The sequence below is a fragment of the Aythya fuligula genome, chromosome 9 (assembly GCF_009819795.1).
Source record: "Aythya fuligula isolate bAytFul2 chromosome 9, bAytFul2.pri, whole genome shotgun sequence".
In the NCBI taxonomy this organism is placed as follows: Eukaryota; Metazoa; Chordata; class Aves; order Anseriformes; family Anatidae; genus Aythya; species Aythya fuligula.
Window position 1 is genome coordinate 24,346,290 of NC_045567.1, and position 26,501 is coordinate 24,372,790.

The following is a 26,501-nucleotide window of genomic DNA, read 5'->3' on the forward strand; positions in this document are numbered from 1 at the left end:
TTAGGTGACTCCATCCAGTGACTTTATTTGAATACTGCTTCTGGCATGCCAGTTGTTTTGGAATAAAATCAGAATGATTCAATCCTACATCATTTTTTAAGAACATGATACTCTGTTTCATATGCTGAGATCTAAAGTTTACTGCTGAAGCAACTAATCAGCTCAGCGAGACGACTGACGTTGAACAATAATCCAGCCTGTAACAGGGCGTGCATCCTGACTCTAGATCACTGTAAGAGCTGAGCTGCAATTTAGAAGTACTTTAAAAATGTACTTGCTTCATACAAACATGATTTTGCTGTTCACTCAGACTCCTAGGTCAGCTACAGGTAGTGTGAAGGGATGCAAAAAAGAAAGCAGAAATATTACTGGATCATACTGCACAGTTACCAGTGTTACTTGGCTTCTTATATGCCATTTTCCTTGTTGGAAAACTCCCTTTATAACAATGATTAAAATGTATGTGCTTTACTTAGTGAATTCAACTTTGTATTTACAATGGTATGTTATGATAATGGTTTTAACAAATGATGAATTTCTTTTTCTTGTAGTACAAAGAACTGGAATACACCACTTATCTTTGACCTGAAGGAAGGAACAGTTACTTTGATTCTACAAGCAGAAAGGTAGCTTATGTTCATTAGATACTTCTTAAGATGTGTTTCTGAAAAACTTTGCCACTAAGTTCTTAGGAAACAAAACAAAATAACACACAGGAAATTTTAGATATATATAAAAATATACAGTATTGGTAAGTAGCTTCTGAAGGCTTAGCCAGTGTATTTGACATATATCTGTGATGGTGGTAATGAATTTTATCATATATTACATGTGTATGGTTATACTCGTTTATGGAAGAAAGTAAATCTTCCTATGTTACAGTAACATCTCTTTTTTATGTTCTATATTGCTTTTCTGAAGTGGAATATATTTTATAGAATTTATTTTTGGCCTCCAAGTTTTATTAGAAACATTGCCAGGTATGCAAAATAAAAAATAAATGATGAATTTTTAAAAATGACGATTTTTTAAAAAATGATAGTTTTTCCTACATATATGTACTATAGTTACAATAAATTGCAATATTTTTTTCTGAGTTTACAAATGTTTTAATCTGTATTTCCTGAAATTCATTTGTCAGAGATCCTTTCATGTGCTTTTGTAGGAGAGTCTTCTAAAGGACTATGAATAGGAGCAGAATTCAAAAATCTTCAGTTTCAATTTTAGTCTTAATTCTCATGGGCAAGTATTCTTGGACAACTTTTCCAGCATAATGCAGTGTAATACTCCCTGCGTTTTTGAGTGCCCCAGATTAAACACGTATGTCTTGGACTGCAGAGAGACTGCAGCACAGGAAGGGGAAACAAGTAGCCAGGATTCTGAAGATCGAATTCTAGATATGAAGTTTTGTGCTGCTAATTAAAAGTATAGTTTGCAAACATGATACAGGTTCTGCGGCAGTGAAGGTGATCCCTACTCCACAGAACTGAACCCAAGATTTTAGTAAAATATGTCTACGTTGGCAGATCTGTGTGCAAACAGATGGTGGTTCATTTGGTGCCAATGGCAATGATATTTACAATAGTTAGGAGTCTACCAACTGTTTTTTTTTTTTGTTTGTTTGTTTTATGGATGTGTTTTGTGTCTATGAACTATAGATACTGTACCTAACAATTATTGTTATGCAGAAGTATTTATATTCTATATAAAAGATCGCAACGTGTTCTGGCAAATAAGTTATTTCACTGAAGGTCTACATCTAAGTAGATGGCAAGCAGTTTGCTAACAGTGTCTTCTATTTTCTTTATGTTATAATCCAGTCATAGTGAAAGAAATGATACAGATAATACTATTTCAAAGCTAGCTGTAAATATTAGGGCTTTTACTCAAATATATGCACAAAGTACACAAACCAATGGTCAGGGTTCTCATGTGTGGTGATGTGCAGGGAATACTGTGTGTAGTTATATGTGGTGTCATCAGGCATCATAAGATCAAATCTTAAAATATCTATAACTGATAAAATCATAGTAATTCCAGATAATAAATATTTCTTATGGAAAAAGATAGCATTCACATTAGAACTGAAGTCATCTGCTCAGAGCTTTCAGAGTGTCAGCTATGTAAGGCCTAGAAATTGTCATTTAACTGAAAACATTAGCAGGATATTAGACAATTGTCTTCAAATGGTTGAAATGGTCATCCTTCTTTTCTATATTATTAAACAATTCGCTTTTTTTTTTTTTTTTTTAGGCATTTTCTTCTGGTAGATGGTGGAGGACTTTATTTATATTCCTATGAAGGAAGATTAATTTCCTCTCCAAAATTTCCAGGAATGAGAACAGACATCTTAAATGCCCAGACAGTATCGCTGAGTAATGATACCCTGGCAGTAAAAGACAAGGCTGATGAAAAGGGTAAGTTCTCAGTTCTGATAGTTCCATGCTTGCTAATAATTTATTATGAAGTTTTCAGCATCTGTGCATTAAACTTAGTTTTCCATACTTAGCATAATTATTATAAAACATAAGCATACAGCATAAAGAATTTATTGATGGTATAAATTAAAGATAATAATATAATAAAAATGACTTAAAAATGATGGGTCTTGTCTACCTTTGATTAAAAAAAATGAACGAGAATATATGTATGTTTCTGAACTTCCAGCTGCATGTAATGCATTGGAAAACCATGGAATATTTGCAGTAAATATTGCACAGTGGCTCTTCTATAATAATAAAATGGACTATTATAAGTAACTATATATCTTAGTGCAAATTATTCAGAAGAAATAAGTGGTTTTCAGAACAATTATAAACAAATAAGTGAAAAGTTGGATTTTTTTTGTAGCCTTTTTTACTCTGTGTATTTATATTGCACAAGTGTATGTATGTTTTTGTATATATTAGTATGTATAACACAGCCTTTATTGCCATATTGACACCTTTGATGCAATTAGGATAAAAACAGAAGTATTATGGATAAATGAAGAAAACATGGAAAATTCATAAAAGAATACTGAGTGCTGTCTGTATCTGTATCTACACAAACTTCAGATTTTGATGGTAAATCCACTCTCTGACCCTGTTCCTTTGGCCATCATCCTGAATGAAACCCAAGAGCATCTCCAGATCCAAATCATTGCTATTAGTGTCCTAAAAATCTTGTCAACCAGTTCTGCAAACAGGCTAATCTTCATCAAAATTGTAATTTACAGAGCTTGGGTTTCTGGCTATGTTTTCAAAATAAGCTCACCAAATGAAACTATTGATAGCAACTTCTGTTCTGCTAATAAGCAGGGATTTGTATTTTTATTTTTCCCTATTCTTGCTACGAATCCCACCAGTAGTGGTAAAAAGCCTTATAATATGCCAGCACATGGGAAAACAGATTCTTGGCACAGGAAGCTGTGGCTTATCTAGGCCTGTTTATTCTTCTCAACTCACCCTAGCAGAAGCATTTTTTTCTTTGCCCTATTTTGAGGGCAGGTCTGTTTTTCATAATGCAGTGCATTATAGAAATATCTAAGAGCTGAGCGTGCTGCAGGAAGCAGTTTGCACATCAGAGCCAGGAGCTCTTTACAAGCCCATTTACTCCCAAACACAGACAGGCATAACTTCAGTGTCGTTATGTGGATACTCTCCCTCTTCCAGTAATCCAGAAAAAAAAAAAAAAAAAAAAAAAAAAAAGTCGTGTATCTGTGCATTTAGTGTCTTTCCTCATTCTCTAGGGAAGCCGGAAGAGGGAGGAGAGCTTGTTCTCAAAAAGGAGCTCCTGGCCCTAGCTGTGACCAGCTATTCCATGAAAATACGTGTGTGTTGAAGGCACACAAGACCTGTTCTTTCTCTGAATGGTCAAAGAGAGAGAACACCTTTTGTTCATATGTTAAAATTATAGGTATAAAAAAAGAGATCATTTAGCTTCTAAGTGATGTTGAGGTTTTCCAGATTAAAAACAAACAAACAAAAAAACCCACCCACACACATACAAAAAATCACACATCTGAAATACTGTAATAAGCATTATCGATTACAAAGTTAATCAATTTCACTTGCCAGCTAGGTACAGTAGATTTCTCTTACCCCCCCTTAATCTCACTTCCAATAGCTATTATAGTAGCAGCAGAATTGGTTTGTACAGCGAGATCAAAATAAACATCGTGCAGGGAGCCATGCATAAAAGTGAGAAAAATACCACTTCTCAGGAACAACTCGTTTTCTTTTGTATATTTAACCAGCTGCCAAGAGCAATGCTTGTGCAAAACCCTTTCTTTTCCTCCTCTGCAAACTCGACCGATGTTTTCTGAACACCTGCTCTTACAGTTTCTTTTTTTTCCTGCCTAAATAACCACTGACCTCAAAGCAACATCCTGTGTCCTAGTGAGAGAAAGGCGCAGCAGGATTAACATGTTAACATCGCCATCCTTTGGAGTGAGCATGCATGTTCATTTTATAGTGTGTGCTAACAGGTAGCATGTCAAATCCTCAGGTGGGACATGTTATCTGAAAGCATCTGAAATGCTGTTACATTTGTGTTTTCCATGAACTGATGCTGAATCAAATGTTTAAATTAGAGTTTAAATAGGGAGTAAAGTGCTAATTTTCTCATTATATATTACAGTGGCTATCAGTGCCCTGAAAATAACATCTGGGAATTTTCATAGAACACTCTGACTGCAAAATGAGAATATTCCTCCCTGTGCTCAGCAGACTACAATGACTGCATTTTCCAAACTAAGATTCTTGTGTGACCAGAGCGTGAAATTTTTTGGTAAACTAAGCACCCAGTAATATGTATCCACTTACATTTTTATTATACTCTGAAAACAAATGGAACTGATTGAAAAGCCTGTAAAGAGCTGTTGATTTTAACTAATAAACCATGTTTTTGTCCTTCAGTTATCTACATATTTGATGCTTTGTCTGGAAAACCACTGGGTGATGGAAAGCCTCTAACACATAAGGTAAGACGAAACCTAGAAAGTCTCTTTTCTGTTATATTTTGAAATTAATAATCAATAATGCTTTGCCAGATACTAATACATTTAATAACCTATTAAAGTTTATGATCTTAATACAGAGCAACTTGATAACTCTAGCTGACTCTTATAAAATAAAAAGTCAGATTCTCTATGCAGTGTTCATGTACCAAGGGATTTACTCTAGGTTATATTCAGGTATAGGAGAGTTTTTCACTTGCACATGAGTGGCTGAAACTACAGGGGGGATCAACAGTTATGTTGCTTTTACTTTTGGACTGCCCTTTCTATTTCTGTAGTCTTCTGTAGTAAATTATTAAACTCTGAACTCTTCTCTGCTGCAGTTCTGTCCTACTCTGCATGAAATTCAATTTATATAATGCTTCATTCAACAGAGATGACACATAACAAAGAGTCTGCACAATCCAGTTTTTCAGGAGTTTTGTCTTGTTTTTAGTAAATCATTTGTTTGAATATCACGTTTTCCATGATATGAAATTCCAAAATAAAATTTAGATATTTTTATATTTCTTTTTAGACAGAAATTGTGGAAATTGCTTTGGACCAGAAAGGACTTACAAGTGAAAGAAAAATAGCTTTTATTGATAAGAACAGAGACCTTTATATCACTTCAGTTAAAAGGTTTGGGAAAGAACAGAAGATTGTCAAAATAGGTGAGAAAAAAATCTAAATAACATTAATCAGCATGCTACCAGGGAAACAGATTTTTATCTAGTATAAGAGACAAACTTTTGCTTTGTAATTATTAGTGAGATTGGACTTGAAAAAAAGATTGGGTTTCATACGATACAGTGATAGAAACAATTTTAATACATTCTATCTAAATTCTGATAACTCTTTCATATGTTACATATAAAGGAGTTGTTAACATTTAATTGCTCGTTACTGCATAATAGGGTAAGCAACTAAGAGGATATAGCAGACGGAGGTGTTCTTGAGAATAATTCAAGCTGTTTGAATACAGAATATTTCAGATGTTTTCTTGTAAAAGCAAACACTTTATATATATTCATATTTTTAATTAAAAGTCTAAGTTCTGTAGACAGATGATCCAATAAGTACAAAGTACATACTCCTCCAGTAGAGTTTAAAGAAGTATACATTTATTTTGAAGGTTCTTGTGCAACTGAATCTTATTCTGTTATCTTTAAATTAAGGAACAATGGTTCAAACGTTGGCTTGGAACGACACATCTAACATACTTTGTGGGATTCAGGATACCCGTTTTACAGTCTGGTACTACCCCAACACAGTTTATGTCGATAAAGATCTTTTGACAAAAACCCTATATGAAAAAGATGCAAGGTAATATGTCCTTATATATAAAGTATAGTACATTTTTTAACTAGTTCACTCATTCCTTAAAGAATTATATCAGTTTTGGCAGTTGAAGGATGAGAAGCCAGGTTGCATCTTTCAAAATTACTTTATCATTAACATTATTTGATTAGGAAGTGAAGAAACAGTGTTTTATGAAGTATACCATAAAGTTTGGAGTTGAAATATTGATGCGCAGTTTAAAAGTAGAATAACATCTTGATGCAGAAGCAAAATTTTAATCAGATATCTCAAAATATTGTCATAGTTATTAAAAAAAAGATAATTGATCTGTTTAAAGTATCTTCTAAATCAATGGTTTCAAGACATCTGGTTGTACATAATGTTATTTCTAGCTCATGGTGTTTACTTCCCATGTTATATTCAGCATGTATATGTGATAGGAAATATTTCATAAAGAATGCCTGAATGCATGATTTCATTCTAAGAGTTATTGGAACCTAAATATATTTCTACTGAAAAATATATATAAGGTATTTTTTGCACAAATACACGGTTTGCATTTGCCTAACAGCCAGTGGATGTGCATAACTATCATTTTATTTTTAGAGAACAATAGAACTACAATAGGTATAACTGTTGAATAACTAGTTACTTATATTTGTATATGCTTTGAAAATAAAGTATAATCATACTGTAATTCTGAAAACAAAGATTCCTTTAAGTAGCTAATGTTCTTTTCAGCACAAAAGAAGTGAATATTAACTGACTTTTCTTTCTCTGCACAGTGAGTTTAGCAAAAATCCCCAGATTGTACATTTTGTAGGAAATCAAATAACAATTAGAAGAGCAGATGGTTCACTTATTCACCTTAATATTTCGCCTTACCCTGTGATTCTTCATGAGTATGTTAGTAGTTCTAAGTGGGAAGATGCTGTCAGATTATGTCGCTTCGTCAAGGTAAATTTTAATAATCAGCAACATTCAGATACAATTTCACTGATGTGTTTTGTTTGTTTTCGAATATTACTTTAATAATGCTGATTACATGTCAGATGTTAGATCTTATTTCCGTGTTGCTTTGTTATTGATGATTAGGGGCCGGTGGTGAAAAATTATACAGATCTTTTATACAGATGTTTATTCTCACCTCCAATGGATTAAGCACTGGTACTCACAGAAGCTAGTAATAAGCTTAAGTTATAGGCCTTAATATAACTGATTAAAAATATTCTGTATCTCCACATACAGTTGTCTAGTATTTTTTCATATTCTATTTCACTTTTTTTTTCCTTCGCTTTCTTTTGTATGTATTTAGGCAACAGCAACAGATGAGGTGAGTCTGGCAGTCTTTAAACAGAAAAATCCCACTAAACCATGCCTCCTACCCCCTGTTTCATAGAAATCATAGAATCACAAACTGGTTTGGGTTGGAAGGAACCTCAAAGCCCCTGCTGTGGACAGGGACCCTTCCCACCAGCCCAGGCTGCCCAAATCCCATCCAGTGTGGCCTTGGGCACTGCCAGGGATGGGGCAGCCCCAGCTTCTCAGAGCAGCCTGCTCCCATGCCTCACTCCCTCATAGTGAAGATTTTCTTCTAAATATCTAATTTTAACCTACCCTCATTTAGTTTGAACCCATTACCCCTTGCCCTGTCACTGCACTCCCTGGCAGTCCCTCCCCAGCTTTCCTGCAGCCCCCTTTAGGTACTGGAAGGCCACCATAAGGTCTCCCCGGAGTCCCCTCTTCTCTAGGCTGAACAACCCCAGCTCCCTCAGCCTCTCTTCGCAGCAGAGAGGCTCTGGTCATCCTCATGGCCTCCTCTGGACACAGTCAAACAGGTCCGTGTCTTTCTTGCCTGTGAGCCCCAGAGCTGGCCGCAGTAGTGCAGGTGGGGGCTCACGAGAGCAGAGTAGCTCTAGCTATTCTAACTCCTCTGCTTGCTACTCCTAGAAAAGAACTGAGCACTTCTGTATGATTATCATGACCTTAAATGTGTATTTGCTTTATAAATCAATACGTATCCAAATAATTGAGAAGTATAATTATTTTTTTTGTCTTGCCTTTCTAATAGTAGGCTTCTATTCCAGTATTCATTAGTGGGAACTGGGATTTCCAACATAGTGTAGTGTTAACTTTTTGAATAATCTAATTGCAGCATCTGTAAAAATAGAAAACAAAACATCTGTATAAGTCGTAATTAATATTCATAGTATTTTTCTTTCTGTTGATAGTGAAGCTGTAGCTGTAGGTAAACTTTCTGTATTTCATTGACTTTACAGGTCTTACCATTATTTTTTTCATACAAAACTGATTACAAGTCAGGATATGGGAATATGTTTAGAACATACTCAATGTGGCTGTTTATTCTTATATCAGCAGTTCTCTCTGCAGCATTTAAAAACCTATTTACATTACAAAAAAAGTTTATTTTCAAATTTACTATCAAACATACTTAACAAAAACATTTAAAAACAATTCTGAGAGTGCATATGGGCTGACAAGTGCATTCAAAATTATATTTTTGAATACATAACCACCTGCTGGTTTCAGATATTGTATCTTAAGATACTCTAAGATGCTTAAGTAGTAGGTCTTTTGTTGTAGTGTATTTAAATGTGAAAAAGGAGGATACGAAAATGTTAGGATTTTCCTAGATGTTTTTCTGAGTTTATGGGGTTTCTTTAAGAATGCACCAAAAAAAAGCAAAAAGCATGAAAATAGAGAACAGGGTGTAATATTATTATCATTACCACCAAGCTTTTCTAATTCTTAATTCTAAACATAAAATTAACTGAAAATATCACAAAGGAGATGGAAAGATGGAAATTTTGAAGCTCTTATTTACTTTTCAGCAGAGTCATAATCTGTTCCACTATCAAGAATTTGTTCCTATACTACAAATGAACAATTATTGCTATTGTCAGCATTATGGTTCTGGTAGTTATTTGTGAAGCCAGGTTGGTATGAACCAGGTTAGAATAATTATTTTAACCTTCCTCAGTGCTCTGGCGTCCAGTGTAGTTCCACAAGTAGTAATGGGGACACCAGTGATGAGGTTGTAAAATAATACTATGGCAAGAATTCATTACTGGCTGAGAGGGTGAAAACTAATGATTCATTCAGCCACACTGCCAGTCTCAGCCAATCACAACATCAAAGATTTCAGTGAGGAATATCTGAGAAATGATTAAATAGTGGATTTCTAACAAGAGGCTTAGACCACAGTGCAGTGAATGGCATACTGAGGAATGTTGTATTTTTCTACATTATTTTCAGGACTTACATACTTCCTCTGAGAAGTCATTCATGGTATAATGCTAAATATTTAAAGTTTGAGGGATTGCTTTTTTATTTTTTTTTTAATTTTAGGATCAAACTATGTGGGCATGTTTAGCAGCTATGGCAGTTGCCAATAAAGATATGGCTACAGCAGAAATTGCGTATGCATCAATTGGTGAGGTAAGAAAATGGATTTAACCATTTCTGAGTTAAATAGCTGCAAAATTTACTTAATTATTTGATTTCCCTTATTAAACTATCGTACATCTTGTTGACAGATTGACAAAGTTCAGTATATCAATTCCATCAAAGATCTTCCATCGAAAGAGTCAAGGATGGCTCATATTCTCCTCTTCAGTGGAAACACACAAGAAGCTGAAACCCTGCTTCTTCAAACAGGCCTTATTTATCAAGCTATTCAAGTCAACATTAATCTTTACAACTGGGATAGGTAATATTTCTTTAAACACAATATATTTATAATCAGTCGTACTAAGGTAACCTGTAAACTTTTTTAGTTCAACTGTGTTATTGCAGATGCTTTCCTCATTAATTTTCTGTCTGTAATTATTCCAAGCTGTAAAAAGATAATCACAATAACTAAACAAGTAAAATTAATTGTTTTCTATCAGATTTAGAAGATAAAATTATTCTGTGATAAAAAGTCTGAAACAAGCATGTTTAAGTATCATTTTACTTTTTTATGTTGTTAACACAGAAAAGTCCCTAGCAATACCTCAAATTGTATGTGACCCTCAAAGAACTGAAGCTGTTTTGAAATGTCTTGTTGCTAAAAATAGGTATGTGGCTGTTCGGACTCCCAGCACTGTGTAGGTGGATGAAATATGAATTAGGAATGAGAAAACAAAGTAGGAATTTCTCCTTTAAACAAGAACCCACGTTTTCTAAAGGAATCTTCTGAGGCTATTTATTACTAATTGCCCTGCTATTATGTGCATTTCACTGTGGGCAAAACATTTTTTCCCCCTCATATCTGTATTTTTGATCATGTTGCTTAATATGCATCATGTAAAAAGTAAACTTTTCAAGTGTTAAGTGTTCCTTATACAATTCAGATAAAAGCAGACATGAGGGCAATCAATTATCCTAGTCCAATGGCTAATCTTTCCCACCTATATAATATTCTTAGATTCTGTGTAGCCTATGCTGTAAATGCATATGTTCGTTCCTATTATAAAGTTATTAAAAATGATTAATTTTTCTCCTTTTATTGAGAGTGCTGAACTCTAGGCATTCTTTTTCTCTTTCTTTGAAATAAAGACTCTTATTGTCAAGCTCCAATGATGTGATGAGCTTGTCAACAGAAATAAATTGTTGGCTATTTTTCATAGCGTGCATCATAAAGCAGACAGTCACATTCACTGGCTACTTTTAACCTATCAACCTGTGATGGATACTAATGTGAAACCGCTTGGCACTACAGATTAAGAATCTTTGCCTGCAGCCCAAATGCTGTTCAGTGTATTGTTTTGCAAAACCGTGGTGATTGTAGTTGTGCCAGAACATTTATATAGCCTGACAAGTCCATTTCTGTTTTATTCCAGGGCGCTAGAGCTAGCAGTAAAGCACAAGACCCATGTTGACACAGTCCTGGCTTATCGACAAAAGTTCCTAGAGGACTTTGGTAAAAAAGAAACAAACAAAAGATTTTTGCAGTATGCAGAAGGTGTAAGTATTCCTTGGGATTATCCCTACAGCTTTAGGTCAGCCTGTTCTTTGTAGCCATTTTGAGGGCAGAGTTATTTTTGCATTTTTCCTTCTTTGGTTCAGAGGCGGACACAAATCTCAAGCTTTTACATCTGATTGAGTGCAAATTCATAGCTTGATGTGTGGCTACTTGCCTAGTCATCATTGTGCGTGTGTTTTATTTGAAGGCACAGATATGGAATGTACATATTTAGTATCTGGCAAAGATTGTACAAATGAAGGCACAGTTGTTTTCTATAAACAGGGAGCTAGAACTTAGTATGGTGGAATGCAGACTTCTTAAACGTCTTCAGCATTTTTACATACTTTTATGGATAGCAACAATAATAAACTTTGAAGGAAACCATATATATATTAAGAGTGGACTATGAATTGTTCTGCCAAATATGATAAATAGCCATATATAATATTTCTTCAAATCTCTGGAAAGCCTCTCCATAATCATTAGGTTATTTCAATGTACTAGCATTTCACAGATCTTGAAGATTGAGGAGAGATCTTACTGTTCATAAGCTAAAAGTATCTCAGGTTCCACTGGAGTATCTTCAGTGTGTTACCTTTATGAGAGGTACCACGTGTACCTTAGACAGCAATTTCACTGAGCAGCCCTTTTGTCCCTCCTGCCCTTCCCCTTGCTGTTCCTAAGCATTTTGAGGGTGCAGCTGTGAACAGACATACTTCAGCAGATTCTTTCAGCCACAGTAGCTGATGGATCAGGAGCTGTGTCTGAGCTGTTAGCTCGGATCCTTTAATTGGACAGTGCCCATTACTTCCAACAAGGCTTGATTTCTAATGTAAGTCATTAACTTTTAGCACTTCTGAGGATGTTTCATTTCATAAGCAAGAATAAAAATCTGCACAATATCTAGCTGCCTGATGAACTGCTCTACATTATTTTACCTAGAAAATGCAGAAAAATAACAGAACAAATTCCAGCCACTCTTATTGTGCAGCATTTTCAGCTGCTGAGCTAAAAGTATGTCTTCTATGTACTTTAGATCCATTACTGAGCAAAAATCATATTAATCCCCTGATGCTTCTGACGGACACTTTTTAGATAATACTGTCTTGTCTTTAAATCATCAAGAGAGCTGGAAGGGTTCCTAAGCAATAACATCTTGTCAGTGACAGGGTGTGAGCAGAGTGATGTGAGTAGAGCCTGTGTAGGGGTTTCACCTTACACTCAGTCTTGAAGATTGGGTGTTAGAGTGTGGGAAGTTCCTGGAGTCAACAAGTCCTTGAGCTGTGTTCCATATCCATGTCCTGGAGGTCTTGTCTGCTGGATCTGAAGCTAGGAGGGGACCTACTTAATGAAGTCAGTTTGATGCTGTTGGCTACTGTGCTAACTAAATTCCTAATGCAGCCTGCCAAACTCAAGCAGCAAATTTAGAAGAAAATGATGAGGACGTCAAAGAGAAAATCAAGTTCTTGTGTTGCTGTTCCATCCCTGGGAAAAGAAAGATCTCGCTTTTTTTTTCTCACCACCAAAAACTCCTCCAGGCCTAAGAACCAAGGTCTTTTCTATACTGCAGCTGAGACCACTGATCTGCGATCAGATAGGGAATCTAAACAATGTGCTTAGTTGTTATATCTCACGTCTTTATATATAAGGTATTATGTACCTAATATGTATACTGAGAATCCATATCTTGGCAGTTACTAGGTGTCACTGGCAAGGCTTGTTGGCTTCACTGGCAAGTAGCTCTCTGGGCTGGATGGTAGAATTAGCCCTTTCCGTGGTATGTTTAGCATCTGCGTGACATCTGTTAAAGCAAACACATTCTTTCTTAGAGCTCCATAAAGATTTCAGTCATCAGATCCAAAGCACCTGGACCCAGCAAATGCATCCTGAATTGAGGGATTAACCTTTTCACATGAGAATGTGGGTATTGCAGTTACATCTTCCCTGGCAGAGAATCTTCCTTATTTCATGACTTAGTTAACAGGATAACAGCTACTCTGGAAATTCCCTGTGCAGCAGTTGAGATTTTTTCCCCATCCTATCTTTGACAGTCTTCATTCTCCAGCAGGGAAGCTGACCTTTGCAATTACTTTTTTGTCCAGTTTTTGGACATGTTTTTGTAGTCATCAAATGCACCGTGATCCATGCTTTCTTGTTAGGTATTTTTGGATACAAAGACAACTATTGTACCCAACTGTACCACGGATATTGTACTGTATCTATTGTCTGAAGTTTCACTGAAGTAGAATACAACCAGAAGACAACAATTCTCTGCAGCTGGAGAAAGGCCTAAATAAAGCTAAAACATTTCTTGATATAGAAGGCAAATTTCAGGCAGAAATCTGATTTCTGTTATATCAAATAACTAGTGTGATATGCCAACAGTTTACTTGGTGGACTTCAGGTACAGTCAAAAGATGCTACTGTATGTATTATTGATAAAGGTATAATCTGAGTAATAGGACACAGATTTCATTACAGTTAGATGTAAGCTGATCCAAATTATTCTCCAGTTTTAATGTTGTTGGGTTTTTTACACAGTAAGATGTAATATTTTTAAAAATATGTCAAGTTTTCTTTTAATTTTAAAGGTGGAAAGCTCAGTTTGCTAGAACTCATCTGTGCCTTGGTACATTCCGTTAGTGTAAGTTGACATCCATGAAGAGCTATATAAAGATCAGTAAGGTCACTTTATAACTTCAGATTCTCCTGCCAGTGAACCTATCTGTCTGACCTATCTACACAATATTATTTGACCTTGTTGTACTCACTTTTCTTTTCTTGCAGCTGGAAGTTGACTGGAATAAAATCAAAGCCAAAATAGAGATGGAAATTGCTAAAGAAAGAGAACGAGCAGCAGCCAGTGCCACAGTGAGAGCTAGTGTAACTGTGCAGCAATAACTGTCCTTTTGGCAATATTAGTAAGTGCTTCGTGAGTATTTTGTACTGTCATATTTTGGCAAACTAGTAAAAATCAATGAACATTTTGCAGGGAACAGGAGTTCGAGTTGATGTAGTTCTTGTTAATTGTTGGATGACAGGCAGAATTATTTACTACAGTCTCACTTCAGGCTGGATTTACATTCTGATGCCCTAACTCCAGTGAATAGTTACACCGTAATCCATAATAAGTACATACAAGAAGAAAGGGGAAGTTAATTTTTGTCTTTCCATTATTAGCTTTTAAATTTTCATTGCCATAAAAATTGTTTAACATTTGTTGCCCCTAGCTGAGTACCGATTTCCCTGTTTAAGCAACCAGTTCAGTAATCTGGTTATTTCTGCAACCTCAGGGGTCTCTGAGAAGACATGTTTAAATTGCCTTGAAATGAATTTCGGAACCTGTAAGCATTGAAAACTTAAAAAAAATAAATAAAAAGAGGGTGAGCCTGTCAGTTACAGAAGAATATTTCAATTGCAGTTGTCTGGTTGTACACAGTTCTGCTAATATCTGTCTATTAGCAAGTTCTTCAATCGATGATTTCAGATTTTTCAGATTGCTTCAGCATCTCAGGTTTGTCTCTTAGCAAACACTTTCATAATAAAAAGTATTTTCTAAGGTTGTGTAAATTGTTCAATATACTATGGAAGTTGCTTTGACTGTTGTTTGAAATAACAAACAGCATTATGGGTTGGTTTTGTAGCATCTAGCACATTTAATTGACAATGATATTCAGCGCTTCCTAAAGGTTAAAATGTCATATTCACTTAAAATATGCAAGAGCTTTACACGTATTTTCTCAGCCCAAAGCATTTGATTTTAAAATACTGTTTTTACATGTGTGTTATTTCATCAATACATACTTTTTTGTGTTCTACATGAGAAAGTGACTGCATATGTTAGATGTTCTTTATAGAAGCCCTTATAAGGATGTGAACCAATATAAGGATGTGAGCAGGTTATTCATGTTTTAGAGTAATCCTTCAAATGTTACCATCAAAATGTTAAATATCTATGTATCAGGTGAACTTCTTGTGTGTTGTAAATGACTATATGACACTTTTTTGCACAGTTTATCAATTTCATAATAAAAATAATCAAATGAAGCATTTTATTTTTTTTTTTAATGTAGCCAACAGATGAATTATTAGATGAATCTCCCAATTGATTTGCCTTGTTGCTAAATAAAACAACAATTTTGGTGTAGCTCCTTTGAAGCTCCCAAGTACATCAAGTACACGTGACAGTGAACACCTTCTTCATCTTCCATTGACTTGCAGAAAGCACTTACTAGTTCCAGAATTGAGCCCCAAATGTCACTAATGACAAATGTTTAATGTTAGATTTATAAAACCTGGCTTGTATTTGTAATGCAACGTAAGCAATTTGTGAAAACCAAGCTAGCAGTGATAAAAAAAAATATTCAGTATCTCAACTCAATCTTCTATTCCTGGGCCAGCTGGAAGCGCAATAGAAGCAGCAAATTCACTCAGCTTCTTAAAATGCAACAAAGAGAAGTGACAAGAGGTTTTAGCACATCCTCGTGGATTACCAAAATAAATAAAAATATAAAAGGGACTACTGCTTTAACATTGCTTTGCATCACGTTTAGCTTTCATTACCATCTTGGCTGCGCTTATTCCAGGTGCTGCAAATGGCAAGCATGGGTTGGGGGATTCCCAGAAGTTAATGTGTCATGTGCTTGGACAGAAGAAAGGCTGGCAAATTATAACTGTAAAGGATTTCAAACCCCAAACCAAGAAATCTTAATCAATGGCACGGCACTTTGAAGGGCTGTTATTCCCTTATGGACAGATGAAGTCACTCACCCGTGCTCATCCAACCAGATGCTCATCCTGGACCAGGCTCCCTATGCCTGCTGAGCTTGGCCCTACCCAAGAGAGCTGGAAGGAGAGCATCGTCCCCGCTGGAAACTGGCGGAGTTGGTGAGGACCATTGACAAGGAATTGGTTGGCAAAGCAGAGTAGAGATGCATCTGTGAAGCTCTCACCGAATTTAACAGAAACTGCCCAGAAAGGAGCTGACCTGGGATTCAGAGGCGAGGGGTTTCGGTGAGATGCATGCAGTTAGCACAGCTGTGCGGGGAGCCTCCCCGGCTCTGCCTTAAGCTGCGCTGGGATGTCATCCAAACCTATCAGCCTGCACTCTGGTAAAAGATAAAATTCGCTCTTGTAGATAGCAAAAAATGTCCTGAAATCCTGTGGGACTTGGTCTAGCTATTTCTTCAGAAAGCACGTAGCTTCTATTTAACAGTGAATGGAAACGCTGATGGTAAATGGGGATAGAAAAGAGCCTTCCATAGAATTATGACGTGTCGGTACTCCGGGTTCCAAAAGAAGCAAAATAGGAAACGAAAAGCTGCTGTTACACTGACAAAGTGGGTCCTAGGAATGGCAAATGCCTCAAAGCTGTGAACTCCGCTCCTTCAAGCAGTGAAGTAATTTGAGAGCCATATCCTACCGGCCTGGTGCCAGCCGTTACGTGATTTTGGGGGGATATCTAGCAAATCTGCCTGAAAAGTAATGTAAGCCCCTACGGTGTTTGTTTTGGGCCACTCGACTGAAATGGCAACCTCCTTTACCATTTATCTCTACGGAAAAGAAAAAAAAAGTTGGGAATTTTCACCACGTAAGAGCAGAAGGCAGCGCTCTGGCAAGACGCGGGTGTCTCAGCGCAGCTGGGTGAGGCCAGAACTGAGCCCACAAATTGGGACCAGAATTGGTCCCACAGCTGAGGCTGAGCCAGGGCCACGAGGCGAACCGCTGCAGAAGCAGAGGTGAAGTTGTGCGAGGTGAGCACGGCAGCCCCAGCAGCACCCGACCGTGTTCTGCTGCTTGAAAAGGGGACAAATTTCAATGACATTACAGCGTGGTGCGCTGGGAGGCCAATTTGGCTCGTTAAAGCCGCATTGTTTTCAGTTGCCTTATTTCACTTCAGAATAGTCAAAGCTATAAATAGCAAATCATGGGAGAGCTGGCAGCTGTTTGAAACGGATCTCTTGGTAAATGTTGGTGTTATTTAGAAATAGAAGGAAAAATGATTTAAAAAATCATTTATTTATGTATTAATATTCCAGGATTGACTCAAGGCATTAAATACAGGGCTGGGGCAGGGATGGGAGCTGCTGAGGTACCCAAGGGCATGGAAATAAATGGTACCCGAGGTGCTGGGATGAGCAGTACTTGGGGACGTGGGGACAAGTGGTACCCGAGGGCATGGGGACGAGCAGTGCCTGAGCCCTGAGTGCCCGTGCTGCTGGGGGCCCGCTCCACCCCTGTATCCGTCCACGTGTTCTGCACTAACCCCAGACCTCGGTTGTGTTTTTTGCTGATTCCCATCAGCTCAACTGCAGAACTCCTCAGGCAACCAGGAGAGGAGCGAGAGCTCTGTTCCAGCCGTGGAAAAACTTACTAACGTGAAACATGGCAAAAAATGACCAGCACTTCTCTGCTTGGCTTCCTTTTAGGCGATCAGGCCAGATCTGATAGGCAGCAGCTACGCCACCTACGTGCTGTCACGTGTGCCGGGTCAGCTTCCTTTGTCCTGTTTACTTGACCTGCGGTGATTTCAGTGCTGATACCCGTAAGCAATACTCCTGCTGTCATCCTCATGTTTGGGTAGTCTCACACCGACCGTACCTGCTGCAGATTTTGCAGGGCTCAGGCTCAAGGACGGCGAGAAAAGGTTCCCTACAGAACAGCCCTGGGCAGAGGCTGCAAGGAACAACACGCTGAGCTCGAGTAACTTATTACCAGCTGCCACATCACTGGGCCTCCCCCCAGAGCTGCAGGTGCACGGGGCTCCAGCAAACACCTGGGCTGCTGAGCGGTTTCTGGGAAGGAGATGCTGAAGTCAATTTCCTCCAGTTTTTGGGGGATGCACAGTTATCAGTCCTGCAAATGACCCCTGCAGAAATGCATCAATCCCTTTGGAGCAGCAGATTGTTAAATACTTGACTCCCAGATCTTTCAAATGGTGCTAAAGAGCTGACTGGGCATAATAATTATTTTATAGCGGGCTTAATTTTCCCAGCGACCATTGGCACTTGTGTAACTCCAAACCTGTCTTCATGGGAGCCCGCTACATAAATTGCTCTTTGTAGAGCGATGCTTCACATCTGCCTTTCCCTTTCTTTTATGTTTCCTCCAAATATGGGAAAACTAATTGGGAGAAAGCACGCCGAAGCAGGGGCTTCTCATTTTGGCAAGACCCTGGAAGCCTCAGCGCAGGGAGCAGCACTGTGAGCAGAAGTAATCCTGCGGCTCGTGGATGACAACCCAGGTTTGCGACAGAAACGAGCTCAACCCTAGATGGCCTTCACAACGTTCAAAGCATTTTGCCGAAGTAAAGAACGAGTAGTTTTAAAAATTTCTGTAAAAACAGAAGCTCATAAAAATGCCCAGCCACAGCTTGCTTTCAAGCGCTGCTCAGTTTGGGCGAGCTCTGAATTGCTTGAATTAAAAACACATAGCTGGGCTCTATTACTTCATATTTTCTGAGCACATCTGTAACTGCAATAAGGCTTAGGAAACAAGAAGATGACTCTGCATATGTATGAAAAAAAAAAAAAAAGCCATTACCTCACAGCCCAGAAATCTCTACTGCCAGCAAATATTTTCTTTTAGACTATTAAAAAAAGGGAAAGTGAGAGAGAGAGGCTCAAACACTCATGCATGACTGCGATTCCTTCCCAGACTAGGTCATTTATTCTGCTTAACAATTCTGGATGTTCTCCAGAAGCAAAATGTGTTTTCTTCAAATAAATAAAATGTGGAAATATCGCAGCAAGCTTGTATCGATATCAAGTGTGCTGTCAGGCATCCCAGTTTCCATGTTGCAGTTAACTTACTCTTTTATTCCCTCTATTCAAAATAAGCATCAGCAAAGTTGGCTCATGCCCGTTCTCCCCCTGCAATACCTCACTGCAATTTGGGACTCGAACCCTTCGATCTGTGGGACGGCTCCCGTTCATTCACTGCCTTTGGCCGAGGCTTCCAGCGCTACAACTAGCGAGCGGCTCCTCGTACAACACACACAATGAAGTCGCTCGTGTGATAGGCACGATTTGCTCCCATGGCTCTTTTCCTTCTGAGCCAAAGGTATTAATTTCTGCAGATGCTCCAGGATTATGGCCGGGGCTCAGCACTGTCCAGGAGCAGAGGTTTCGTTTCGAGGCCCCTGCTGGCAGCCCATGGGGGCGGGCGCGCTGCCGGCCGCCGTTCTCCACTTCAACACACCAACGCTGAAAGATATTAAACCACGGTAACAACCAAAAGGCAATAAAGAGCAATTTGTCACAGTTGGAAGGATCGCTGCCGTGGCCTGGAATAATGAAATATCTTTTTTTTTTTTTTTAAACAGGGGGCAACATTTTTCCAAGCCACGGTCCTCATTAGTCACGCCGGTTCTCAAGGGGCGGCAGCGATACAGTCATGAATTTCTGAGATGATTTCATCTCACTGTTATTTACAACTTAGCCCAAAAGCTCAGCCTCTTCCTATTATTTGTGGTTAAATATAGCAGCGGATTCTTTCCCATTCCTTTTTCTCTCAGAGCGGTTTCTCTGCCACCCACACGAATCGCATGAGTCAGAAGGCACACGAAGGAGCCGTTCCCATCTGGCCGGGCCCTCGCTGGCTGCGTTCGCACATCCCGAGGTCACCCCGAGCATCGGGAGGTGAAATAATGTCTGTCTGCTCGCAACCAGGGGTTAGCTGGGGTGCCACGAGCCCAGGGGCACGGGGAGGGTCCTGCCTTCCTCCGACTCCACATCCCCTGCTGCATCCCATCTGCTGTCCTGCATCCCCATGCAGGGGTTTCAGGTGCCCCAGTTTTTATCCCTTACAAGGAGAGGGTCACCAGGAGCTAGGCAATGCCCCAGGCAAGCTGGAAAACCTCTCCTTTTCCCTTCTTGCCCTTCCCTTCTGCATCAAGATGCTTTCATTGAGCAGAGCATTTCCCACCCCAGTGCTGCCAGCAGCGCCCCATCCCCGGAGCCCCTTTGGGATGCGGCAGCCAGAGGGGATTTTTGCTGGGGATAAATCCAACATCTACCCAAAATGAGGCAGCTCAGGGCATCACCTGAGTAGCAGCAGGATATGAAAAAATCAGAAAAAAAGAGAAAAATTGCCGGTGATTTCAGCGGGAGGTGAGGAATGTGCTCAGCCCCGGCACGGGCTGGCGGGCATCCCACCTCGCTCCCACGGAGAGCATCCTCGTGCGATGCCGCTGGATAAAAACCACGGAAAGCTCAGCAGCGAGGCCGGGCAGCCTGCGGTGACGGTGACGGGGGCAGCGCGGAGGCTCGGCCTCCGCGGGGGAGGACGGCGGGGCGGGGGCGTTTTGACCCTGCTATTTTTACCGCGGCGTTTATTCGCCGTAACTAACCGTGCCGGCACGGAGGCGGTGCAGCGGGGATGCGATCGGCTCGCAAAAAAACAGGAAAGGCCCCGGCGTGGCCCCCGGCCCCTCTGTCCTCGTGGGCTCCTGCCGGTGACCACCCAGCAGGGCTCCAGCGGGGCTGTTTTCGGCAGCCCACGGGGTGCTGGGCCCTGATGTGAAAGGGCAAACGTTCAGGGTTGGGAAATGAGGCGCGTGGGTCCCGTGCAGGCGGAATTGCTGATTTGCCATCTTCCCTCCACCTCCGAACCGGCCCTGGGCTTCTGCACACACTGGATTTATTAATTCAGTCACATCTGGGGCAGCTGACATTTATGTGCTGGAAGTCAGGACAAAAATATGCAAAGTGCATCACAGTTTTGGTGCTGAGAGAGGGAAACTGCAGGATGCTGTGTAAAGGGTTCTGCTGTGAAGCTCAGTCCTGTCCTCACCCGGCACCGTGCGTGGGCACAGGGGCTATAGGGGCAGGAGCAGGGCTTGGGGTGTAGAAATGGGATGTTTGCAGCTACAGTGATAAACCACGTGCATGGAGGAGCTGCAAACAAGGGCCTGGAGCCCTGGAAAGCTGCTGGGTCTGCACAGGGACACGGTGGGTGTCCCCTCCTGGGGCTGAGTGTGTGGATCCTGGGAGGATGGATGCATCCCTTCCGTGGCCTGTCTGAATTACTTACATTGCTTGTCACACTGCCTTTTAAAAGCCATTATTAAACGTTTCTCCTATTGATTTGCCACCCGACCAGTGCGTTGCTAACTTCGTAATCCCGTTCTGTGTACCGGGAAGTGGAGTAACCTAATTCTGGCCTTTTCACCCCAAAGAAGCAGACAGCCAGTGGTGATTTCTTCTCCAAGCAGGCACACATCACCACGGCCGGTGGTGTGGGTGCGATGTGTGTGCGATGTTCTCGGCTGCAGCCTGCCAGACAAACGCCTGTCTTCGGAGGAGAAGGTGGAAACTCAAACCTAGTGCCTGTAGCTTGTCCAAATGGCTGTACACAACCAGGGGATCCAAAATAAAGCAGCGGGCAGATGAACTCGTTGTGATCAGTGGTATTTTTTGAGCTAAAATCTTGGGGTATTTGCTGTGGCCTTGCTCATCCCGCTGCCACCTCTCCTGGGGGTCTCTGGATGACATTTGGAGGGGGAACGCTGGCTCCCTGACCACGGCCGCCCCAAACCCAGCGCCGCCCCTCTCTATACGTTTTATCAAACCGATGTGCCTGAGGCTGGAGCTCCGCTTCTCCTCTTTTCATTTTCATTTCCCCCTCGTGTGCAGGCGGCCTGGCTTGCGGCCCGGCTTCCTGTTTGCCACGGGCCACGGCCGGGCCCTGTCCGTCCTTCCTGCCGCTCCCCGCTCCCTTCCCGGCCCCCTTTCCCCTCGCCGTGCACCCTGTCCCCTCCGGGCTCTCCCACTCCCTGCCAGTCCCTGCCTTTTATTTAAGGAAAATAAATTTTAAAAGCACCAAAAGCAGCAGAAAGGTCTCAGCTCACTGCTGTTACTTCCACCTGGAGAGCCACGCCTGCAGCACCTTGGTGCTTCATTGAAATAAAAATTATTGTTATTATTGAATTAATAAATAAACAGCTCTCCAGCTGTCCCAAAAAGAGAAGCGTGGGACTGGTTATCAAACGGGCAGTGCCTGCGGGGCACACGGGGTGCCACCTGCCCACCAGGGAGGTTTGGGCTCAGCACTGCCTGGGGTTAGGCTTAGGTATAGGCCCGTGTCTGCTGGTGGCTGGCCATAACCTGCGGATCCCTGCTGCCACGTGTGCCGTGCCATGCCATGCCAAGCCGTGCTGTGCCAAGCCAAGCTGTGCCAAACTGTGCTGTGCCATGTGGAGCCATGCAGAGCCGGGCCGTGCTGTGCTGAACCATGCCAAACTGTGCCAAGCAGTGCCGTGCTGAGCCGTGCCAAACTGTGCCATGCGGAGCCATGCAGAGCCGAGCTGTGCCGTGCTGAACCATGCCAAACTGTGCCAAGCCGATCCATGCTGAACTGAGCTGTGCCGTGCTGTGCAGTCATGCCGTGCCATACTGTGCCAAGCCGTGACAAACCGTGCCGAGCCGTGCCTTGCCGTGCCATGCCGAGCCGTGGAGCCATGCCATGCTGAGCCAAGCCGTGCTGTGCCGATCCGATCCGTGCCAAACCGTGCCGAGCCGAGCCGTGCAGTGCCGAGCCGAGCCGAGCCGAGCCGTGCTGCAGGCGAGGAGCCGTCGCCCCCTGCCGGCTGCAGCCCGTGCCCGCGGGCGGTTCGGGGACGAGGACCGGGGGGGGCCGGGGCTGTGCCCCCTGCCGCGGTCCCGGGCGGCCGGGGGGGCTCGTGGGGGTCTTCGAGACCTTGCACGGGCTGCAGAGCTGAGGGGCGAGTTGGTAACGCCAGCTGTCAGGCTTCTTATCCCTATCCCTATATCCCTGTATCCCTACATCCCTACATCCCTACATCCCTACATCCCTACATCCCTATATCCCTATATCCCTATATCCCTATATCCCTATACCTACATACCTATATACCTGTACCTATTCCTACGCCTATACCCATCCCTATACCTATATCCAGAAGCACCAGGCCCCAGCAGGCCGCCTGGCCGCTGCCTCCTGAGCTGAAGGCAGCCCGTTCCGAGACGAAGCCAGCAGTGAAGGGCTCCCGTGGAAGTTGCCTGCCCCTCTTGTCGTTTGGGTGAAAAGATGGTGATTTTCTGACAGAAGGCACTCAGCAGCACAGTACAGCGTACTGTCCTGGGCGAACAATAAAGCCCACATCTCGAGTTGGCACGGGACGCTTTCACAGCCGCCTGTATGAATGAATATGTGAGCCACTATTCTTTGAGTACATTCAGGCAAATTCTCCCACTTTGCATACATTTTAATGATCCCCATACATCTCTGGAACACACGCACCCTTGTGCTGGTGCACAGCGTGCCCAAAGCAGCAGCAGAATCAAATGCTGACTTAGCTTTTCTTAAAAAAATATGAGGCCGCTGAGGAGGTAGGCAGTGAACTGGAGCACTGAAAATCCTGCAGTGCTGTGACTTGGTGTTCTGGGGCTGGCTTGGGCAGGAACATCTCTGGGACCACCAAGTTCCCTAGTCGGGAGCGTTTGCAGCAGTTTCTTTGTGTTTCCCTCTCCCCATCTCCCTCTTTTTTTTTTTTTAAATAATATTTTGGCAAATATATTAGTTGCTCAAATAGTGCTCAGAAAGAAAATGTGTAGACTGATTATAATAATTATATATCAGTATATAATGTATTTATTTATTTTAGTATAATATATATATAGTGTATATATATATAGTATTATATATAGTGTATATATATATATATATATAGAATTTATTTTAGTATAATATATATATATATAATATATATAGTATGTATTTATTTATTTTATATTTATTCCCAGCGAGGAGATCCCTGCCACAAGGTGCCATGGTGCAGGTAGCAGCTTGGGGCTCTGGCCCAGCGGGGAGGGAATGGCAGCTCCCAGGTTTGGGTACCCCAAGCCTCTCCCAGGATGAAAATCATCCTGCAAGCAGTGCCGGCCGGCCGGGCACGTGTTCCCAGCCCCAGCTGCTTGGAAAGAGCAAGTGCCGTTACAGCTGCCCATAAATCACCACTAATTGTCTGCTGGCCTGGAAAAAAAAAGATGATTGCCTCCAGAAATGACTGCAGGCCTTGCTCCACCGCTGCGTGGCTCCAGTTTAAACTGGTGAAGGGTTGCTGATGCAACACTGGAATCGTGTCCACTGCTGGGGAATCAGGCCCGCTGTGGAAAAGGCTTAATGTGAGTGTTTTGGACCGGGCACTGGCACTTTGAAAGGCGCTCTAGCTGCTCTGTGACTCTACAAACAATGTGTGCGGGGCTGGGCCTGCCCCGGGATAATTTCAGAATACTTTGTGTTGGCGTAGTTACCAGGGTGCTTGGTGCGTGGCTGTATTTCTTCACCTCTATGTGAGGATGCCTGGAAAAAGTCAGGAAAATGACAGTTCCACACAGCTACCCTCAGCAAGCTGCTCGGCAGCCAGGGACGATGCCAGGAACAGGGCTTCTGCCCCTGTTTGTGCAACTTTGCAGCACTTTGCAGCCCCCCAGCAGCACTGGTTGGGTTCCCTGATGATGCCCAGGAACACGCCAGCCTCACACCACCGATGCCCCATGCACCACCTCCAGCTCTCCCACCCCTGAGTGTCCCCTGCAGGGCATGCCAGCAGGATCCTGCCGTTTTGCTGTAAAATAAACACTCTGCTCTTCTTCCACGGCTGATTGTAGCCTACAGCCCTTCTGGGAAAGGCAAAGCCACAAGCCCAAACACTGTGCATTATATGGCTGCCTTTGGTTCCTTATTTCTCTTGTTCTGTCTTGCTTTTCTTTCTTATTAACTCCTCGTTGTATTTGATTTTGTGAGCACTTTTTGTCACTTACACACCCGTGTCATTGTTCCTCCTCCTGCACTCAGGAACTGAACTTTTTCTGCCTCTTTTACTCTGTTACAGGCTCGACTTCCCGGTGCTGATTGCCAGGGGATTTCCTATGGCAGCAGAGCCATCCTTTTCCTTCTTCCCAAACTGACCCCCGTGTGTCGCTTTTCTGGTGTTTCATGTGAAGTGGCTTTTCATTTCATCAGGTTTCCATCCCACTTTTATGAACGCTCTTTGCAGCCCAGGCCTCGCACCTTGTTCCTGCAATGTCTGCACGAGCATTTTGGATTTTCCAGAGCTATTTAGACCCTTGGGGTAACAATACTGGCAGCGTGCACGGCCGCACCCAGCAGCCAGGCTGGCAGGGTGTGGGGGCATAGGGGCAGTGCTGGGGGGGCTCCCGAAGCCAGCTCCAACCCATTTGACCCCTGGATGGGAGGGCATGGGAGCTGAGCACTTCAAAGGCGCCAGAGCAACCTCTGAGACTGTGTTTACTGAAGTACTTGTGCTTATTTATACAGCTAATCGATTTTTTCTGTCCTTTGCTTGGGGCAGACGCGCGAGCAGTGGGGTGTGCATGGCGGTACCCACCTGTGCCCAGGGGCCGCCTGTGAGGGGGGATGGTGACACCAGACGGTGCCACCCGCTCGCACACACCAGCTCAGAGCCCCGTGGAGGACTTTGTGCCCCGTGGAGGACTTTGTGCCCCATGGAGGACTTTGTGCCCTGCTGCTGTCAGGAGAGGAGAGGGCCAGGGGCTGTCGTGCTTGGGGCAATGCAAGGGAAGGAGGACGGCTGTGTGATCAGGGCCAGAGGGGCTTCTGGCAAATGGGACAGCTCAAAATGGACACTGAAACACTGCTCCTGAAATGTCCCCTTCCCAAAGGGCTCAGCCACGGCCCCAGGGGCCTGCTGGACACCCGTGTGTCCCTCGGGCGAAGAAGGCTGGTGGTGCCTGGTGCCACGAGGCCTCCTATGGCCGGCAGGCCGCGGGGAGCCCCTGCCCTTCTGCTCAGCACCAGCAAGGCTGCACCTGCAGCACTGTCGCCTGTCCTGGGCTCCCAGGTGCTGCTGGAGCCCAGCACAGGGCCACCAAGCAGGGCCTGGAGCTATATGGGCTATATGGGAAGAGGCTGCGGGAACCGGGGCTGCTCGGCCTGAAGATGAGGTGGCACCTGGGGAGCTCCCCCGAGTACAGAGCAGAGCTCAGGGGTGCCCAGCACCAGGGGCAGAGGCCCTGGGCACAAACTGGACCCCAGGGGGCTTTTTTTCTGGGGGGGAAAAAAAACCTCCCCCAGGGCAGGAGGCTGGGGGTGTTCGCTGGGCTCCAGGAGCACCCTGCCACCAAAGCTTCCACCCATCGCCCTCTGCTTTAATTAATACGTCCCTGGTGTGCTGCTGCAAGTTTGGGCCGGCTTTATTCTTTATTCCTTTTATTTTTTTGGTGCAGTAGCAGCTGTGCCAGCACCTCC

At 42.4% G+C, this 26,501-nt stretch overlaps 1 protein-coding gene across 2 annotated transcripts in view; it reads left to right on the top strand.

The window, feature by feature from the left end:
• Positions 1-18,774, top strand: part of IFT80 (intraflagellar transport 80) — a 50,194-nt gene extending 31,420 nt beyond the window's left edge. The window contains exons 11-21 of one of the 2 annotated variants that reach the window (XM_032193167.1): positions 552-626; positions 2,254-2,417; positions 4,899-4,963; positions 5,517-5,652; positions 6,157-6,304; positions 7,066-7,237; positions 9,650-9,739; positions 9,838-10,010; positions 11,125-11,248; positions 14,037-14,170; positions 17,678-18,774. In XM_032193167.1, the coding sequence (XP_032049058.1) occupies positions 552-626; positions 2,254-2,417; positions 4,899-4,963; positions 5,517-5,652; positions 6,157-6,304; positions 7,066-7,237; positions 9,650-9,739; positions 9,838-10,010; positions 11,125-11,248; positions 14,037-14,150 (1,261 nt within the window). In that variant the 3' untranslated portion in view covers positions 14,151-14,170; positions 17,678-18,774. Of the gene's footprint in view, positions 1-551; positions 627-2,253; positions 2,418-4,898; positions 4,964-5,516; positions 5,653-6,156; positions 6,305-7,065; positions 7,238-9,649; positions 9,740-9,837; positions 10,011-11,124; positions 11,249-14,036; positions 14,608-17,677 lie in introns of those variants that run through there. The other variant, XM_032193166.1, reaches the window with a different exon arrangement.
• The last annotated feature ends 7,727 nt before the right edge of the window (positions 18,775-26,501 follow it).